The sequence below is a fragment of the Saccopteryx bilineata genome, chromosome 4 (assembly GCF_036850765.1).
Source record: "Saccopteryx bilineata isolate mSacBil1 chromosome 4, mSacBil1_pri_phased_curated, whole genome shotgun sequence".
Classification (NCBI taxonomy): domain Eukaryota; kingdom Metazoa; phylum Chordata; class Mammalia; order Chiroptera; family Emballonuridae; genus Saccopteryx; species Saccopteryx bilineata.
Genome location: NC_089493.1, coordinates 77765489 through 77786733, shown reverse-complemented (window position 1 = coordinate 77786733; position 21245 = coordinate 77765489). Strand labels below are relative to the sequence as shown.

Below are 21245 nucleotides of genomic sequence, written 5' to 3'. Positions count from 1 at the left end.
ACTTAGTTCTATTTAGTTGTGCACTCACTGATTGCTTCTCATAAGTGCCCTGACTGGAGATCAGACCCGTGACCTCTGGAGTGTGGTCAATACTTTATCCACTGATCCACCTGGCCAGGGCCCTAGTCCTATTTCTGTTGTGCTCACAAGTTGATCCTGTTAACAGTTTTGTGTTAATACTTTTCTAGACCTTTTTTTTTAAGGGGAGTAGAGCAATAAGAAGCATCAACTCACAGTTGTGTCACTTTAGTTCATTTATTACTACACATACTTGCCTTGATAGGGTGCCAGGGGCTCAATACGAGCCAGTGACCCCTTGCTCAAGCCAGCAACCTTGGGCTTCAAGCTGGTAACCCTGCACTCAAGCTGGTGAGCCTGTGCTTAAACCAGATGAGCCCATGCTCAAGTTGGTCACCTCAGGGATTCAAACCTGGGACCTCAGCATTCCAGATCAGCGTTTTAACAATTGTGCCACCACTGATCAGGCCAGACCTTTTTCTAGTATACATATATGAATACATTATACACAGCATAGAACACATATACCTATGGAATTGTGGGATTTTGTTTTTGAGAATTACTAATTTTTGCCTGACCTGTGGTGGCGTAGTGGATAAAGTGTCTACCTGGAATGCTGAGGTCACCAGTTCTAAACCCCAGTCTTACCTGATTAAGGCATATACGAGAAGCAACTACTATGAGTTGACACTTCCCACTCCTCTCCCCTCATTCTTTCTCTAAAATCAATAAATAAAATCTAAAAAAAAATAAGAAAATTACTTTTTCTGAGCTTTAATTCTATCTTCTTTGCAAGATCCTTGTGAGGTTTAACGGAAAATTAATGTACAAAAGGCATAAAGTAGGTCCTTAATAAGTGTTTATTATTATTATTATTATTGGCTATAATTATCATTGGAAGAAATTGGGAAATGAATGGGAATATAAAAGGCAAAAAAGATAGCTGGGAAGATATCAGTTCAGCTTTCTAGAATGTTTACATTACCTTCTCAAGGAGAAAGTACCTGGCTATAGAAGAAAGTACTTTAAAGAATCACTGAGCCTGTGACCAGGCAGTGGCAGTGGCAGTGGATAGAGTGTTGGACTGGGACATGGAGGACCCAGGTTTGAAACCCCGAGGTCTCCGGCTTGAGTGCAGGCTCATCTGGCTTGAGCACGGTCACTTGAATGCAGGGTCACTGACTTGAGCGTGGGATCAAACATGACCCCATGGTCGCTGGCTTGAGCCCAAAGGTCGCTGGCTTGAAGCCCAAGGTTGCTGGCTTGAGCCCAAGGTTGCTGACTTGAGCAAGGGGTCACTTGCACTGCTGTAGCCCACATCCCCCGGTCAAGGCACATATGAGAAAGCAATCAGTGAATAATAACTAAGGTGCCACAATGAAGAATTGATGCTTCTCATCCCTCGCCCTTCCTGTCTGTCCCTATTTGTTCCTCTGACTGTAAAAACACTGAAAGAGGTTATTGACTTCCTCTCTCCCCCTTTTTTAGATTCCAAACACCAAAAAAGAAACACAAGTACTCCTGGATCTACTTCCTGATAGAATTGGGCATGGGACATTTCTCAGCTCCTCTGAGGGAGGATCCCTGGATCTGGTGGACTTTGTGAGGAAATACCAGATACCACTGGGTAAGACTTAGGACTTCAGGTCCTCTGTCCCTTTGCCTCCAGCCCCCAGATTGCAACCCATATGTAGAGAAGTTTTGTTCTAAATACATAAATATTATTTAGAAAGTAAAAGATGAATGGTGTATGTGCTTTCTGAGCCTCATTTATGTAATACAAAGTTTTAGCTCCCATTAGAATATAAGCCCCATGAGGGCAGGGCCCTTGTCTATCTTGTTCTCTGTTACATTCCCCAGTTTCTGGAACTCAGTTTTATATTAAAGGAATAAGGGGCAGGTAGTATTTTGAAATAACTGCCCAAATTAGCATGTGTTATGAAAATGTGTAATATTTATTTAAAACTTAAGAATTATGGAAAATTCAAAGTATACTTTTATGTCTGTTGATCGTTCCACACTTGTTTGACTATATGTATATACCTGGGGCTGTTTTTGTTAAACAGCATATATTTATGAAGTGCCTATTCTGTTCCAATCACTCTTCAGATTTCTCATAATAGAGCAGTAAACAAAACAGACAAACAGCTTTCTCAAGAAACTTCTAGTATAGGTAAGAGAGACAGATGTTTTCTATCAGTATTAAGTTCTTTGAAGAAAATTATACAGGCTGATAAAATAATGATGGGATAACAACCACTTTCAGTGGGATGGTCAAAGAAAGCCTTTTTGAAGAGGGAAAGAATCAATTGACTAAAATCCATTTTACTGAAAGATAAATTCATTGAATTTACAAATTTACCAATTTGTAAAAACACTTGTGTGGGTATGCATATTTTTAAACTTTATAGAATTTTCTGCAATTCTTAATGGGCAAGGCTTTTTTCTTTTTAATGAGGAAATTTTTAAACAAAAGTAGAGAAAATGGAAACCACAGTAATAGAGATCCTACTTGTTGTGGGGGCTCAGCTCTGTTCCCAACAGAGTGAGGGGACAGGTTGAGTTTGCCGTTCCTTGGACTGAGGGGCCCTGTGCTGAGGCTGCCTTACCCCAGGAAGCAGACACCATTCATCAAGTCAGTGAAGGACTTTACTCTGCCTGGAGAGCCTGAGAGTGTTTCAAAGCAAAAATTTGTTAATAGAAGTCATTGTGAGATGGACTTACTTGCAGCAGGCAGCGATTGGATGGTTGTCTGAGTAAAGAAGGTTAGGGTTTTCTTTGAAGCCATGAAGAGGTCCATTTCTGCTCTTGATCTTTTTATAATGATATAACTCTCAAACAGTGCTGCCATTATTGTACCTTTATTTTATTCCCCGCTTTAAAACCAGGGAGAAGTGTAGCAACCCTTTAGATAATTCCCTGGCTCCTTCATGGTGACTGGCTTATACCTCCCCTTTCCTTTCCATGTTGGTAAAAGAAAGGGGGAAGCACATGGCCTGAAGGGGATATTGACCCCCTGCCTGGCCCAGTTGCTGCTGTAAGTTGCACATATTTCCCACACAGTCACATTAATTGAACTACACATTTCACACATAAGAAAAGGTCAAGTTTATAAATAATGAACTACTGAAAATTAGCATAGTTTGGAAAGATGTCTTATGTATCTACATGATGAATGAGTCTACTTGCCTGTTTTTATAAAAGGCTTTCCCTCCTTTTTGTCTAGAACTCTGTTTGACCTCAAACATCAAATGTCAGACAGTTCCTTCTTATGCCCAGCATCATTTTGGATTCTGGTACAGCATCGCCCATCCTTCTGTGATCTGTGTAAGGTGTTTTGTGTGAAGTATTTTGCTCCTTTGTAGTCCCTGAGTTGCATTAGGTCAGACATTTACTACCTAGCTGACTGCCTTGCATGCCTGAGCATAATAGGACCCAAATAGAGGAGTGGGGGGACTGGGGCAGGAGAGGCTGCAAAGGGCCAGGGTGACTGTGGTTTGACTCTAAGTGAAAGGGTCCTGGACAGTAACTATGGGAACATTAAAAAAAAGAGTTATATCTAGACCAGGGGTCTCAAACTCGCGGCCTGCGGGCTGCATGTGGCCCGCCAAACAATTTTGTGCGGCCCGCAGACTAATCCACGGGCTTACTTAATTTTATCCAAAATATTTTGAACTTCGTGGATTAGTCTGCGGGCCGCACAAAATTGTTCGGCGGGCCACGAGTTTGAGACCCCTGATCTAGACCTTGAGATTTCTGCTGTATGTGATCTGGGGGTAGTCCTGCACATGGATATGTCTTAAAAGCTCCCTAGGTGATTTTAACATGCAGCCACAGTTACAGCACTGCTCTGGTGTTTGTTTTGTTTTGTAAGGGTTAACAAGCTCATTTACTTATAGATGGGCAAGGATGCATTTACGGGCCCCTCTTTAGAGTCTTAAAAGAAGCAATGGTGTATAGGAAAATACTCTAAGCAAAAGTTGTTTGTTGCTTTTTTTAAAAGTCATTTCCTTGTTCATCTTAAAACTTTCTTGCTTATATTGGCAGACCGATGATAAGGGTGTTTTTGCAACACACCTTTCCCAAGAGTACCAACTGGCAACTGAAAATTTTAATTTGACCCAGTCTCAAGTATGGGATTTGTCTTACGAATCCATTGACTACATCTTTGCTTCTGACAGCACCAGATCTGAACTGAAGAAAAAGTGGAATCATCTGAAGCCCAAAGTGTTACATTTTTAAGCTGTAATGAGGTGAATTATTTTACTCTTCCTGCCATATTCCTTTTACTAAACCATACACCTCTCCCTTTGAAGAAGAGCAGCCAAGGAGCATGGGCTCCGTCACCAGTACCTTACTCATGGTGGGTGTTCAGTAAATGTCTTAAATGGACTAACAGACTCCGTGGTCTTACATAGTTTACCTGCATGCTGCTTACTGGAAGGGACATGTACGTTGCTACTAACTAAACTCCCACTGATTTTTACTTAATAGCCCCTCTCCATTAGTGATCATAAAACCAGGAAATTCAAAGTATTTTCTCATCAGGAAAAGTTTTGGAATTACTAGTCGAAATAAGGGGAGAAGAGGGGAAAACAGATTCTGAGAACAGCTCTGTATTTTGTTATGCCTCCTGTAATCAGACTCTCTGCACATAAGTATTCCCCCAAACTGTTGACTCTAGGCTATGCTGCATACCATGAGCATTTGTAAATAGCCAGTATTTAGGGTTAATCTACTTTAAGTGACAGGTAAAGCTAGCCGCTGAGATTTAGCTTTGTCCTTCTCATGATTAATTCCTCTGGAACCAAGTTACTGTTGCTTACTGTTGTTGTTTTTTTAATGTTCCTACCATACCTTTCTCCTATTTTGGACATAATAGAGCTATGCTGGCCAGATGTTTCTGGAGCTCTCGGGTACTTTAGGCTTCTATTTCCTGCTCTCATTATTATAACTCCATCCCCACTCTCTAATTTTGGCCTTTAATCTGACTTCGTCATTCCAAAGTTTTGTTTCTGAAAGAACCCATGATGGATATAGGAGGAATTTAAAATGTCTCCATATAACATCACAGAATACTCAATAACATTTCATGACTTTGAGACATGCATCTCAATGGATAGTTATTTGAGTACATAGGAATAAGATTTTCATTTTAGATTTTAAATTGAATAATGGAGAGAGAAATGATCCATCCTTACATTCATATCTCATTTTCCCTTCCTATATGGTCAGCATTAAAAAGGTTCTCTATGGAGTTGACAAGACTCAGCCTCTACACTCAGATTATAGTAAAAGAGAAATAGCCAGCAACATATGTATTAAAGGTGCTCCCATGTATAAGACGTACCTTAATTTTGGGGCCCAAAATTTGAAAAAATATATTACATAAAGTTATTAAACTCAAGTTTTAGTCATCATAAAATTCATACAATTCCTCATCACTGTCAAAACGTCTCTCCATTAGCTTGTTCTCATTTGTGTCTGATGACAAATCAGTCTTCATATATTGCCTCATCCTCAGTTCCATCTATGGCATTTGAAATGCCACACTTCTTAAATGACTTGACAACCACTATATAAGATGCACCCAGTTTTTAGACCCCGAAGTTTTTGGGAAAGAGTGCTTCTTATACATGGGAAATACAGTATATGTTCTTAAGTTCTATAGCATTGATGCAAGCAATAAAAAGGATAGCATGGGGAAAATAAAAAGAAATAACAGCACTAGGGGAAACAAGTGACGGGAATAGACATGACTGCCCAGCTACTGCTAATGCATTCTTGCATAGTTGCTTCCTTTGCCACCCATGCCACCCAGTTTGTCCCCACAAAAGTCTTTTGGTTATTAAAAGGTAGCGATATACATATTCCCTCTCTCAGCAGTGGGCTTGGTTTCTCTTTCCTAGAATGTTTGAAGACTATTATTTCTTTCTTCTTCCATCCTTAAGAATGGCAGACTGGGTAGCAGATAATATACTGCACACAAAAATTAGGGGATATTTCAAAATGAATATGAAGCAATAAAAAAAGCATTTTATTTTATTAAACAAGAACATCAGAAAAGCAAATGACAAGTCAAAGAAAGTTCAATTATGCAAATGAGATGCAAAACCAACTTTTATTTCATTGGTGAAAATGCACTATACAAAAGGCTGAAAGTACTTGGTATCTGCACATTCCCTGGTCCCCTAATTTTTTATTTATTTATTTATTTATTTTTCATTTTTCTGAAGCTGGAAACAGGGAGAGACAGTCAGACAGACTCCCGCATGCGCCCGACCGGGATCCACCCGGCACGCCCACCAGGGGCATAGCTCTGCCCACCAGGGGGCGATGCTCTGCCCATCCTGGGCGTCGCCATGTTGCGACCAGAGCCACTCTAGCGCCCGGGGCAGAGGCCACAGAGCCATCCCCAGCACCTGGGCCATCCTCGCTCCAATGGAGCCCCGGCTGCAGGAGGGGAAGAGAGAGACAGAGAGGAAAGCGCAGCGGAGGGGTGGAGAAGCAAATGGGCGCTTCTCCTGTGTGCCCTGGCCGGGAATCGAACCCGGGTCCTCCGCACGCTAGGCCGACGCTCTACCGCTGAGCCAACCGGCCAGGGCTGGTCCCCTAATTTTTGTGAGCAGTGTAGTTTGAGGTGAACTGGTTTTCCCCAGTAAGAGTTTGTTTGCCTTTGCCCTATTCCTTTTGCACATTCTCTTCATCTAGTGGTTTGAGTACTAGTCCTGGTACTGGGTCTTTTAAAATAAAACTCACTCTCCATGATGAATCTTAATGGATATAGATACAAATACCAAGGAAGGATCTTCATTCCGATTTCTTTTTTACCATATTCTAATCTCTTTCTCAGCATAGAACATAAAAATTCAGAAGATATTCTTCTAGTAACCCTACAACAGGGAGCCTAAAACAGGTAAAGATTTATCTTTTCCTACTAGCAACAACTTAATCTAATTTGCACATATATATATTTTAAAATACCTGAAGAAACACTGTACACTTAATAGATATAATTTTTATTAACATGGTATCCCTGAGAGGAAGATTAAGGTGTAAACATTATTCTGCTTTACAGAAAAGGAATTGGAGGCAGGCTGACTTACACATAAGACATCTGGAACCAGAAGTCATATCAGTTGATACCCCAACCAATATTTTCCCACAAGACTATACATAGATATATTAAAGGTAGTCATCTCTCATTTTTATAAAAAACATTATAATACACTTCCTAAGCCATCTCAGATCCTGAAGCATTGCTTTAGACTGGTGTTTCTTGTATCTTCCTGTCTGCTTAGGCCATATAATGATATACCATCTCCCTTTAATTCCTAGTAAATGTTAGATTCTTTGTACTAGGACCCCTCAACAACAGAACCCTAATTAATCTCTCATCTAACATTAAGCTATGAATTACAGAATTTTTGTCTCCTCATTGTCCTCCCAGATCATATTCTAGCCACAGGACTCTAAATAGAATGTGAAACAGCTATTTATCCTAGGCCTTGGCAATCTGTTCATATTCCTATTTCCTGAGCTGCCCATCAAACTATCTTCTCAAGACACTACAGTTTCTGACCCTTGTCTCCTATAAGGGCTAGTCTGCTGTAACCGTTCATTCTTTTTCTCCAGTACCAGCCAGTTGTCTCCTTACCAAGTACAGCATAGCACCTGATTTACTATAGATGATGTGAGCATCACCTCCTGTTCTGCCTCTGGCAGTCCATGTTTCAGCTAAGGTGATTCTTTCTCTGCCTCTGACAGAGCCTGTATCATACTGTTCCTCAAATTTTGTGCTGCTCCAAGTTTTGTGTAACCTTATAGTCTCCTTTGCTCTCTGCTCCATCTGCATAGAATACCGTGCTTTCTAGTGTCCCCATATCTCACCCACTCAGCGCTCAATTTGGAAAGTTCATCCTACCCTAATTTACCCCATAATCTTCCCTCCTTTGAACACTTCCTGCTTCATGAAGCCTTTTTGCATAAAGGAAATACCTCCCAGATTTTTCTGACAGCAAATGCTAATGTATCAGACCTTAACATTTATGCAGTAGTATTGCTAGGTTTACAGCTGTTGCAACTATACATGTGTAATTATTATTTGTCCATGTCAGTGTCATTTGAGATTGTAAGGACAGGGACTGTTTAACTTGTGCTCTACAGGGCTAATCATACTACTATGAAAATATAGGCAATTAGTGCAATACTATTTGATTATAAAGATCAGAATTACACTTATGTTTGAAGAGCTTTTTTTTTTTTTTTTTTTTTTTTTTTTTTTATCCATTTTTAGAGAGGAGAGGGAGAGACAGAGAGAGAGAAGGGGGGGAGAAGCTGGAAGCATCAACTCCCATATGTGCCTTGACCAGGCAAGCCCAGGGTTTCGAACCGGCAACCTCAGCATTTCCAGGTTGACGCTTTATCCACTGCGCCACCACAGGTCAGGCTGAAGAGCTTTTAAAAATAGATGTATACAGTTAAATAATGCACATCTGTGTGTTTATGGGCAACTCAACTGACCCAAGATAATCTGTCCTTGTTATTAGAGTTGTGGGCTTGGTCTGTTTTCCCAATTCATGGGAATGTGGCAGTGGCTTCTACTCATTGGTTAGTATTGAGCACCCATGGGGTACTTAACACAAGACTAGGTGTATGGAGTATGTGGAATATGGACAGTTTCCTATTAGCAGCTTTATAATACTGATATTATATATATATATATTCCCCCCCCCCCTTTAGAGAGAGGAAGGGAGAGAGAGACAGAAACATCAATCTGTTTCTATATATGCCTGACCAGGGATCAAACCAGCAAACTTTGAGTATCAGGATAATGTTCTAAACCAATTGAGCTATCCAACCAGGGCCCTATTGGCAGCTTAAACTGCTTTCCTGATCACCACATCCAATTGCCTTGCTCTTTGGGCTTCTGGACCACAAGGGGCAGATGATATTGGAACAGAAAAAAAAAACAAAAAACAAACTAGATGTTATAAATGTAGTATTCTTCTATTCCAGCTCTTACACTTGGGAGAAACTAAGAAATTCAGGGTTTACACTTCTGTATTTATACAGGTTTACATTGTTTCCCATATAGAACACCTAGGTTTTTAACAAAAAGATTCGTAGGTCAGAACCAAGATAGACATTAAACTCATCTTCTATAAAGAAAATGAAGTATGACAAATACAGATGCTCCTTTACTTATGATGGGGTTATATCCAGATAAGCCCTTCATAAGTTGAATATATTAAATGTCAAAAATGCCCTTAACCTACCAAACATCATACCTTAGCCTAGACAGTTTCTGCAGTGAATATGTATCACATTAGCACCATCATGAGTCAAATTAATGTAAGTTGGGGACTTACAATCTGTATTTCACTCTGGGCACAGGCTTAAGTGAATAAAAAGTCTTTTTTTTTTTTTTTGTATTTCCATTACTGTATAAAGAGCTAGACCTACTCAATGAGAAAAGTCTCACAACTTCTCCCTGAAATGCTGCTGTGATAGGTTTTTCCACTCCAAATGCAGCTGAGTAACAGGATGAGTAAAGAAGGATACATGTCGCCTGACCAGGGGGTGGCGCAGTAGATAGAGCATCGGACTGGGATGCGGAAGGACCCAGGTTCGAGACCCCGAGGTCGCCAGCTTCAGTGCAGGCTCATCTGGCTTGAGCAAAAAGCTCACCAGCTTGGACCCAAGGTTGCTGGCTCCAGCAAGGAGTTACTCGGTCTGCTGAAGGCCCCCGGTCAAGGCACATATAAGAAAGATATGAGAAAGCAATCAATGAACTAAGGTGTCGCAACGAAAGGCTGATGACTGATGATTGATGTTTCTCATCTCTCTCCATTCCTGTCTATCTGTCCCTATCTATTCCTCTCTCTGATTCTCTCTCTGTCCCTGCAAAAAAAAAAAAAAAAAAAAAAGGAAGGGTATATGTCAAACTCACAGGACCTACTACTATGTCCTTTATTAAAGGGAACAGCAGAGGCACTAAGAGGCATCTGTCAGTTCAGATGCAGACATGGAGAGGGATTGAAATCTTTTCATTTTTAAGATGACTGCCTCGGGTAGTTGATCCAGTAGAAACAGGAACAAATGGTGGGGTAAATCCTAGAGTATTTCCTAAACTAGTTGAGCACAGAATAGGAGATGGATCTCACTACTGAAAGACTTTCAAACAATTTCAATACATTTATTGAGGCTTTTTTTTTTAACCCTCAGCGGCTTACTTAGGCACTGATTGTGTCAGAAGTTTTTCTTGTGTATGGATTTCTCTGTGCTTATTCAGAGCAGAGTTTTTACTGAAGCACTTGCCACAATCATGACACCCATAAGGTTTCTCTCCTGTGTGTGTTCTATGATGTGCCTGTAAGTTAGAACTCTTACTGAAACTCTTGCCACAATCATGACACTCATAGGGTTTCTCTCCTGTGTGTGTTCTATGATGTGCACGTAAGTTAGAATTCTTACTGAAACTCTTTCCACAATCAGGACACACATGGGGTCTCTCTCCTGTGTGTATCCTCCGATGTGCACTAAAATGAGAACTGTTATTGAAGCTTTGTCCACACTCTTCACATTGATAGGGCTTTTCTCCTGTGTGGGTTCTCTGGTGAATTACAAGGCTTGAGCTCTGATTGAAACATTTTCCACATTCACTGCATTGATATGGTTTCTCTCCTGTATGGATTCTTCTGTGGGTGATGAAATTTGAACTGTCACGGAAACTTTTCCCACAGTCAAGACACTTATAAGGTTTCTCGCCAGTGTGAATTCTCTGGTGTCTAATGAGACGGGCACTCCGACTGAAGCTTTTCCCACAGTCAGCACATTTATATGGATTTTCCACTTGATGGGATATCTGATGCATGAGGTGGGAGTTTGGACCAAAGCTTTTGCCATATCTAAGATATTTATAGGGTCTGTCTTCCAAGTAAGGTCTTTGATGACTTAGAACTTTACCTAAACTCCTCTCTGGGAGTATGGGTTTTCCTCTTCTCTTCCCTGGGGTCCTTTCCCACTGTCTTCCTGATCTACATTCACTCTCACTGCCTCTACCCTGATGAAGATGCCGGGAAATTTTCCTTTCAGACCTTGCAAGTAATGTCCTATGTAGTTGTACTTCCTCAGAAATATCTCGTTTTAGATTCTCTTCATTCCCAAATCCAGCCTCAAAACCTGATATGAGAATAGAATTTTTAAAGTTAGCCATTTCCTCAATTATTATTTGCCAAGGTAAATTAAGTATCACATTAGGTAATTACATATAAAAATTAAGGAATTCGAGATCCCAAATCATTACCATCTATTAAAATTCTAGTATTTTGCTTTTTTCCTTAATAACCTATCACATGCTTCTCATCTACATAGGGCTAATTGGTATATTCTTTTAACTCTTTCCGGATGCCAGGATTTTCAGAAAATCTTAGTATAACAAGAAAAAAATAGCAAATTTAAAATTATCACCATGTTTAAGCAGGAAAGATGCTTTCTAATGCTGTATTTTTGCCTCATCTCAGGTGTATTATGGTATTCTAGTTTATATTCTTTGCCAGTAACTAAAAGGATCAGAAGGGAATGTTCAGGAAAACTGTGAAACTAGTTTATCTAAAAAGAGCTCTTCTGCTCAAATTCCCAATGTATATTGAGAATAAAAACAGAGTAGAAATATACTTGATGTCTTTAAAAGAACAAAAGGCCTTCTGAGAGAACTTTGCTAGGAAGTGTCTCACTAAAAGCATTCTCTTTGCCTATAGAAAGATAATCACTAAATGTGATTACAAAATCACATACTTTAATGCCCAAGGCTCCACAGGCCTAGGTAGGCTATGTGAACTTGCAGATACTTTTAGATTTTTAGTTTGAATTTACAGAATTTCAAGTATTTCAGATAAACTGGATCCCAAATTTCCTGGACTAAATCTGAGAGCAAAAGAAGACTGTCAGCAGCCTGTATATATACCCCCAAAGCAGTATCTTTACCTACAAGCCCAGGCTTAAGAGATGCCCCATAGAGGTTCATCAGATTAAATGAAATCTCAGCTACCTTAAATATGTGATCCTCCACGAGGAATTAGTTAGTATTTCCTAAACCTAGAAGCTATTATTTAGTGGACTATATTAATACCCTCATGGAACTGATGCTCCACGGAACACCCTTAAAGAATGCTAATCTAAAGAACGTTTGGAGAACAAAACTACTATTGAATACTTACTGTGCACACAAGCATTGTGCTAGGTGCTTCACCAAGGTAACTGATTTTTATCAACCTTTGAATTAGGTCTTCATAGATAAATACACTTACAGATTAAAAACTTGCTCCCAGTTACTCAGCTTATAAACAACAGAGTTCAGATTCACATACATATACAGGGGTGGTAAAAGTAGGTTTATAGTTGTGAGTATGCAAAAGAGTTTATTCTTGTATTATTTATTAATTATTACATACTTGTATTATTTTCTTATTATTTTGTATCCTTACGTATGACTTACCTTTTAGGTAATGATGACTGGTAATTTAACCTACTTTTGCCTCCCCCCGTGTCCCCTGTATGTGTGTAACTCCAAAATCAGAATTATTCCTCCCACAAGGAGGGAAGACTGAGTGAAGTATTTTCTTCCTTATGTAGCAGCTAAGATTCAAAGGGTCAATTCCATCAGAAATCTTAGACCTTTGCATAGTGTGTCTGAATAAAGAGGTTACCAGGTTTTCAAATATGTGTATAAAGCAGAAATCTAGCTGGTAAGCTGAAACTAGATGAACAAACAAATAAGAATAAAGTTTTAAAATCAACTTCATCCTATTATGGGTACATGACATGCTACTTGGGTAATGTTAAATTCTGGATTCCCTGCTGGGTAAACTACCTAGAACCTAGCACCTCACATGTAGATGACAGCAAACTTAGAAAGTTTGTAACCATCTTGATTTGATGCTGTGTGAGGAGGCAAGTCAGGTGAATAATTTATATCCCTTCATTGAACGGCTTTAATAGACAGGGAACATGGGGAAGAGATAGGTGTAGAGTTTCAATCTGATGTTTTGTTTTGTTTCCCCTAAATCCCACTCCCTCTCCTTTGTTATTAGACCTTCATGGAATAAAAGGATCTTACCACTGGGGCTCTGGAATAAGACTGGAGCACGTGTCATGAGAGCCCCTGAGGGTAGCTCAGTATACTGTTCATCATCCTCAGAATCTTCTGTGGCCTCTTCTGCCTCAGCTTGTTTCTCAGCTTCGGCCTCACTGGTCTCCTGGATGGGGCAAGAGGCTGTGTCTTCTTCCTGTCCATCACTGGGTGGGGCAGCAGCCCGGGCACTCACCAAAGCATCCATCTCTTCAAAGAAGGGACAGGTCTGTGATGCTTGGCCATTCTTGACTTTCCGATAGCTGGTTTGTAGGCTTTTAAACTTGGTCCGACATTGCTCTGGTGTCCTAAGGAAGCCATATTCCCATAACCGCTCAGCCACTGCACCATACAACTGGCTATTGCGGTGACAGTTCTGGAGGGCTTCATAAAACTGAGTCTCACTAAGAATTGCAAGGTAAGTCTTTGTCTCTTCATAGCCCCAGTGTACACCTGCCACAAGAAAACAATTTTCAGCACCAGGACTTTAGAGCCTCAATTCCTTAATCCTATCATTTGCTTCCCAAAGAATGACTCAAAAACCTAAGAAACGGTCTTTTAAAATCACACTGCTGCCAAATCCCTATTATGGCCCTTCACTTACCACATCTCAAAAAACAAACAAAAACAAAACAAGACCAACAACAAAGACCTGAAAAGGTACAAGATAAGGACATGATAGTCACAGGCCAAATCCTTTGTTAGGAGAGGACTGGCAGAAGCCAGAAAGAGGAAGGAAGCAGAACAGAAAGCATTTCCTAGCCTGAACACATGCTAGTGCTGCCCACCCCACTTGGGCAGTACTTCAGGATGATTATAGACCCTGCTCCCTGAAGGTAACCAATGTAGAGGGAAGGGAGATTAAGAGTCTCCCACTTGAGAGCCAGCTGGAGTTTACATTGCTTCAATTATCCTCCACTCACTACAAGTAAATAGGAGGAATAACTGGAAGGCAGAAAAAGTAGTGGGAAAGGATGAAAAGATAATGAAAATTATAGCAGTTGGCACATATCCCACATTCACCACATTTATTCCAATGACAAAAAAAAATGAAGAAAAAAGGAAAAAGAAGATACGAACACTAGAACAGAACTAAAGTAACATCACATATAATTTAAAAAATGGAAGGAAAAGATCACTATCCACAATCGAACTACAACTTTACAGATGTAGTCCTGCTGCCATTTTCCATTTTACAGTTCAGGAAACAAACTTTGAAATGGTCAGATACTTGTCAGGGGCACGCAGCTGATTAATGCTCAGGATTAGAAACAGTCTCCTGACTAGTACTTTGCCCTTTCCATAACAACATGGCTATAGAAATTACATCAACAGTAATAAAGGATACTTACAAAACTGTTCCACAGGCAAATAATATTTCAACATAGAGTGTTAAACAAGATTTCTTGCTGCAGGACTTCTCATTCCTCTTAAAATGCCATTGTGTTGCGAATCTCATAGGAGACTCAGGAAATGTTTCCCCAACTTTGGGCCATCCTTCACTATGCTATTCTAAGTAAAAAGGAACATATAACAAACTGACTTTGAGATTCAGGGGAATAAAAGATCAAATAAAGCACCAGTTCACAAAAGGTGCTCAATAAATATTAGTTCTTCTCAAAGATAAAACAGTACCAAGTTTTTTTACAGCCTTCAATGATTTTATAATCAGGAAAAAGATATTTTAATAAAGAAGTGGAAGCAATGATAGTCCTTTTCAGGATTCTTGAATTTGCTAAGTGTATTTCTTTAAAATAACTAAAATTGTTCCCTACTTCCCTATTATCACTGTCTTTCCCACAGAATGAAATACACATGGAACTGAGAAGTACCTCTTTTTTTGCTAAGGGACAAAGCTGGTAGGTGACATTAAGCCTCATGACTCCACATCCAGTCTCAACACAAGTCTAATCCCAAAACTCCCAAGAAGAAAAGCTTCTTACCACTTTGGCTTTGGAAAAGGACAGGTGCAGTTGAGTTTTTGGGGTCCTGGGAAGTGGCTTTCTGGCCCATTTCATCACTGTCAGATTCTTCAGCTATGGCCTCTTCTGCTCCCTCCTCATGCTGCCAACGCCCTGGCACTGGCTTCTCAGTCTCAGCATCACTGCTTGCAAGACCAGAGTGAGAGGCTGCCTCTTCCAGGCCATTACTGGGTAGGGCAATGACCTGAGCACTCATCAGGGCTTTCATCTCTTCAAAGAAGGGGCAAGTCTCAGGTGGATGGCCACTCTTGACTTTTCGATAGCTCTTCTGGAGGCCTTTGAACTTGGTCCGACACTGTTCCAAGGTCCGGAAGAAGCCATACTCCCGGAGCCTCTCAGCCACAGCCCCATATACTTGACTGTTTCGATGACAGTTTCGGAGAGCCTCATGAAATTCAGTCTGACTAAGAATTGCGAGTAGAGTTCTGGTCTCTTCATAGCCCCAGTGCACTCCTGCCACCTTCTCGTCCTCAAAGCCCCAGGGATCCTGTTCCACCCAGCTTCTTTTCTCTCTCTTGGATGGTAACAGGTCAACATGTATTTGTCTGTCTCCTGTGACACGACCTCTTGAGAATTCCTTTTCCTTGGAGCCCAGATCTGGGATCCAAGGCTCTCCTTGTTCCAACCTGGAGACCACAGCGGATTTAGGAAATGGAAATCCTGCTTGCAGGGAAGCAAACAAAGAACATCATAGTTTGGACTGATCATTAAAAAAAAATCTCTTGAGTTCAGACCTGCATTTTTTTTTTTAAGCCAAGAGGCTTATAAAGAATATCTAAGGAGCCTGACCAGGCGGTGGTGCAGTGGATAGAGCATCGGACTGGGATGCAGAGGACCCAGGTTCAAGACCCCGAGGTTGCCAGCTTGAGCGCAGGCTCATCTGGTTTGAGCAAGAGCCCACTAGGTTGAACCCAAGGTCGCTGGCTCCAGCAAGGGGTTACTCAGTCTGTTGAAGGCCCACGGTCAAGGCACATATGAGAAAGCAATCAATGAACAACTAAGGTGTTGCAACGCGCAAAGAAAAACTAATGATTGATGCTTCTTATCTCTCTCCATTCCTGTCTGTCTGTCCCTGTCTATCCCTCTCTCTGACTCACTCTCTGTCTCTGTAAAAAATAAATAAAATTAAAAAAAATAAAGAATATCTAAGGAAGTATTTTCTGAAAGCTCAGTATGTTGAATAGGGAAAATACTTGAAACCTCAATAAATGATAAATATTTTATTTTCCAGAGCAAGCTGACAAGAGGAAAAGGTTCTGTTGTACAGAGCAGATAATTCTGTTCCAAATTGCTCCCTAGTTCTCCTGACCCCTTATAGGTCATGGCACTGCTGGGAACAGTTACCTCCTGTCTCCTATAATTCTCCACTTGGGACTGGAAAAACCGATTTCAATGGGGAAGGTAATAGGGGTGGGGGAATCATCTTCAACTCATCTGTTTCCTTCACACTCAGTCACCAAGGTCTAAAAGTTTTTCCCTTAGTATGTCCTCTATTGCTACTGCCACCATCTAAGTCTAAACTCCTCCCCTTCTCTCACTCAGTATACTACAGCAGACACTGTTCTACCTAGCTCCAGGCTCTTGCTTCCTCAGCTCACATGCTATACTGCTGCACCTTGAGTGCCTACTATGCACTGTCCACTCATATCAGACTCTTCCTCTCCTATCCAAATTAAACACATTCGTCAAGTTGTATTTTCCAATGCCCCCATGAAGCCTTCCCTACAGCCCTCCCTCATCTTCCACTCTGCCAAACCCTTATTGTACTCACAATTGAGTAACAGTCATTGTTTAGCATTTTTTCATTCAGCACATACTTATGTTTGCTACTATGTTCGGGATCATATTATAAGCTCTTTAAGGATAGGCATCTTTTGTTATTACAGAATACCTTGCAAGGTGTTGAGCACATGGTAGGGGTTCAAAAACTGATAAATTCTATAAGCCTGTGTGTGAGGGTGAGGAATTGCTTTCTTTTTTTCATCTGTCTAGGATTTTATTAGACTGCTCCCCCCCCCCCCCAATATACCTGTTTTGGAAGACTAGACAAAAAGGGAGGAGGGTGGTTGCATCTGGATTACTAAATAGAGACCATTACCAAACTGGCTGAGAAGGCTCGAGTCTGGGATGATAAGATCAGATTTCAGAACAACCTCAACAGAGTAAAAAGAAAAACAAGCTCTACAAAATCATGTACAAGAACTAGCACTAGACGCAAAAACTATGGGGAAGGTTATGAGTCCTGGGAATTACCAAGTGTACAGTAATCATCAAGTAATTAGTTGAGCTATACTGAAAGAAAACAGTGCAATTCTGAAGTAAAATTCTTACTCTGCCTCAACCTATCAGACCCTCACTGGAATAATATATACATAATTTAGTTCATGATTGACATATTTGGAGAACTTAAAGTTTCCAAGGGAGAGTAACAAAAACTTAGTGTGCCTGAATAATGGAGCTTCTGGGAAAAGCTTAAAGAACAAACACAGTTTATTTCAGAGAAGGACAATGATTAAAAGGAAGATGTACTTTCAAGTATAGAAGATTTGTATCTAGAAAATACTGAACTAGTATCAGTACCAAGAGAAAATAAAGTAGTTCAAAGTTCTGATAAAAACTAGGGAATCATTCCTTGGTAGACTTATCAAAAGAGGAAATATAAGACTATTTACTGCAGCAGAGAGCTAAACTATATACCTTCAGGAGGTCCCCAACATACTCTATATTTGCCACTCATTCCTGAAATCCCTTTCCCACTCACTATTTACAAACCCTACTTCCCAACTTATAATGGCACCCTATCTTCCCACATGAATCTACTCCTCACCGCTCCTTTGAAAAGGTCTGAGCTTCTCCTTTGGGTTCATCTGTTCCTGTGGTCCCAGGTCTGGGCTTCTTGCCCTCTCTTTCTTGGGTACACCCCTGGACTGGGGTTCCACTGACTCCTGCCGAATACTTAATAACTCTTGTGATGATTTCAAGGGTGTCATCTTCTCCAAGCGCACTTTCTGCCCCTTCACAGAGACTGTGACCTAGAAACAACCCCCATTAATTGTCACTGCAAGGTCATAATGAGGGCATTCCCAGAGGAGGTTATGTAATATCCCCCCAAAAAGACCACCATACTTTTGGGATATGGCTAGGGTTGAGGGTGGTGGTGGTTAACAGCCAACAAGTCATTCCTATTCCATTACTGTTCACTTAGAACAGCTGGAACTCCAGAAGGAAAAGATCAAACTAGTAAACCCAACTACAGGCTAAAAACTAAATTCCCTTCCTTCCCTATTAAATAAACTATGAATATATGAATATCTCATGGTGGCAGGGTAGCAAAGATACACCCAGGTAGCATCTCCAGATCAGCTGTATCTGAAAGTTATCTGTTCCAGGACCAGAAGTATAATAAGCATTACTAAGAAAGATTGTGCCCCATATCTTTGACCCTGCCCAGTCACACTTCTGAATTCCCCCTCCCTTCTCACCGAACATCCAGGTCTTCCAGGCTGTCTTTCTAAATCTTCCATGAGAGCCACAGCCTCCTCTCCACTTTCTGGACATTGGTCCTGTACCCACTTCTGGATCTCCCCAGGTAAGATGGTCAGGAACTGCTCTAGCACCAACAACTCTACAATCTGCTCCTTGGTGTGCACCTCCGGCCTTAGCCACCGACAGCAAAGTTCCCATAGTTGGCTGAAAGCCTCCCGGGGCCCAGCTACTTCCTGGTAGTGAAATTTCCTGAAGCGCTGTCGGAAGGTCTCAGAGTTAGTGCTAGTCTCTCTCAGAGTGGGTTTGGCCATCTTTCACAGCAGAAAGCAGTTTCCCTTCACTTAAGGGTCTGGATTCCAGGGCTTACACCTATCTTCCCATGTCCTTGGAGAATCACCTGCAGATGAGTCTCCCTCTGTGAGAAGTTTCCTCCTAGGGTAGAGAGAGATGGCACTATCAGAAGGAATATACTCACGTATCTAAACTCTTGCCAGGGTTGGCCTGACTTCCCATATATACACTCCACATGGCCACCCGAGGTAGCACCAACTTCAGGATAGCAAGCCATGGAGAGACTTTAAAAAGCTGTATCTGCAGTGGTAGAGCGTCGGCCTGGCGTGCAGGAGTACCGGGTTCGATTCCCGGCCAGGGAACACAGGAGAAGCGCCTATCTGCTTCTCCACCCCTCCCTTTCTCCTTCCCCTCTGTCTCTATCTTCCCCTCCCGCAGCTGAGGCTCCATTGGAGCAAAGTTGGCCCAGGCGCTGAGGATGGCTCTGTGGCCTCTGCATCAGGTGCTAGAGTGGCTCTGGTCGCAACAGAGGGATGCCCCGGATGGGCAGAGCACCGCCCCTTGGTGGGCGTGCCAGGAGGATCCCGGTCGGGCGCATGCGGGAGTCTGACTGCCTCCCCGTTTCTGGCTTCGTAAAAAAAAAAAAAAAAAAAAAAAAAAAAAAAAAAAAAAGCTGTATCTGTGCGACTTCCCAGGACAGGCTGGGGAAATTGCAGAGAAAACATAGTAGTCTGCTCTTCTTCCCTATCCCCTAAATCTGATCCCATTTAGCTCCTCTGGCCAAATGGGAGACCTGGAGCTCAGTATATAAACTCAAGTCACCATCCTGCTCTAGACCAGTGGTCCCCAACCTTTTTTTGGGCCACGGACCGGTTCATGTTGTGACATCTTAGTACAAGCGGTGCCGGCCACCAGCCATGAAAACTGAGTACATCCAGTACATGGCTGGAGGCAAAAGATAAACAACCGTTAGAAATGTAGCAATATTTTCCACTGAACTCTATGTACCCAGCTGCAAGGAAGCCCTACCCTAGAGGCTTAGCCAAGAATGAGGTCAGCTAACCGCACCTCTCCCGCCCTTGTAAACGCTGCTTGCTTGCTCAGCCTAGATAGCCACCCTATAAAAAGGAGCCATTTTAGAAGCTCGGGGTTGCAGTGTTCCCTTGCGTGGGTTGCCTGCAGTCCCTGCGCAGGTTTGCAATAAAACTTAAAAAATTCACTTTGGGTTTGCTGTGGTCTGTCTCCTGGTCTGTAACAAATGTCAGAAGACATTTTCACAGACCGGTCTTTAGGGTGGGAGAGATAAATGTATCATGTGACCGAGACAAGCTTCAAGAGTGAGTCTTAGACAGATGTAAGAGGGAATCTGTCATTTTTTAAAAATAAAACATGGTATAAATAAAACGGAAATAATGTAAGTTATTTATTCTTTCTCTGCGGACCAGTACCAAATGGCCCACGGACCGGTACTGGTCCGCGGCCCGGGGGTTGGGGACCACTGCTCTAAAAAGCCTCTGTCCAACGGGTCGCAGCTGATCTCCCCAGTACCTTCACAGTCCTTCCCCAGGGTCTGTCTCTACATCCCCCCTGCTCCCTCGGACTTCACAAGTACCAATTCCCACCCCAGACAAAAATCAAGTACTCAATACTCACTCGGTCTTTGTTTTTCCTCACAGTAGAAGTAGCCTCTCAGCAAATATTCAGGAACGACTGACGGGAAACCTCCCAATTGAGAGAAGTTGTTTTTGGCTCCTTAAGCGAGGGTGGGTGGGCTTGGGGAGAGTCGCACTGAGTTGGTGGAAAGAGGGAGTCCGAGGGTGCAGTAGTAATGGGTCTTCTAAGGACGAGCTGGATGCCAGCCAGAAGATCCGAATGCTGCGCCCGGTTCATGGGCACGGAGCTCTCAGCACAGGGAGCGGCGAGTGTGGGGTTCCGGCCTCTTTGTCTTCCCTCCCTCCGGCCAGGTCACTCTCGCAGCCGTGGTCCCTCCTCCAGAGACCTCCGACCAGGCTAAGGTGCCTGAGAGCACCCTCGGGGGCCCACCTCTGGGTCTGTCTGTCTCTGTCGAGCTGTCCCTCAACCTACTCGCATCTCTGCCCGGGAGCCAGGCTCGCCCACCCCCCCACCGGCCTCAGGCCCACCTCTCCAGCCCTGTAGTCTAGCTCCTAAACCGGAAGTCTGAGCGGGCGACCTGACCGCCAGGGGCGCATGCGCAGATCCAGCTACCGCGATTTGTACTTCAGCGGAGCCTGGGTTGGAGTGAGCGGGTGGGCCCAGTCAGCTCGGCGCACTTCCGGGACGCGACGCGCGACTCTTTTCCCCGCTTCCCGTCTGTT

At 42.2% G+C, this 21245-nt stretch overlaps 2 protein-coding genes across 6 annotated transcripts in view; one reads left to right on the top strand and one right to left on the bottom strand.

The window, feature by feature from the left end:
• Nucleotides 1-15087, top strand: part of ADAL (adenosine deaminase like) — a 34792-nt gene extending 19705 nt beyond the window's left edge. Inside the window, exons 9-12 of one of the 3 annotated variants that reach the window (XM_066276881.1) lie at nt 1507-1645; nt 3245-3345; nt 4066-4271; nt 14954-15087. In XM_066276881.1, coding sequence (XP_066132978.1) covers nt 1507-1645; nt 3245-3345; nt 4066-4260 — 435 coding nt within the window. In that variant the 3' untranslated portion in view covers nt 4261-4271; nt 14954-15087. Of the gene's footprint in view, nt 1-1506; nt 1646-3244; nt 3346-4065; nt 8276-13112; nt 13129-14953 lie in introns of those variants that run through there. The other 2 variants (XM_066276883.1, XM_066276880.1) reach the window with 2 other exon arrangements.
• Nucleotides 8490-20699, bottom strand: ZSCAN29 (zinc finger and SCAN domain containing 29). 3 transcript variants are annotated; one of them, XM_066276872.1, is made up of 6 exons: nt 20563-20699; nt 18615-19050; nt 17960-18164; nt 15094-15792; nt 13139-13603; nt 8490-11202 (listed from the first exon to the last, which is right to left on the bottom strand). In XM_066276872.1, the coding sequence occupies exons 2-6, from the start codon at nt 18927-18929 to the stop codon at nt 10250-10252; spliced, it is 2637 nt and encodes an 878-aa protein (XP_066132969.1). In that variant the 5' UTR covers nt 18930-19050; nt 20563-20699; the 3' UTR covers nt 8490-10249. The 3 variants fall into 3 exon arrangements, with proteins under 3 accessions (XP_066132969.1, XP_066132970.1, XP_066132971.1); XM_066276873.1 differs by lacking the exon at nt 20563-20699 and having other exon boundaries at nt 15094-15758; nt 18615-19048; XM_066276874.1 differs by lacking the exons at nt 17960-18164; nt 20563-20699 and having other exon boundaries at nt 18615-19048.
• Nucleotides 20700-21245: the final 546 nt, after the last annotated feature.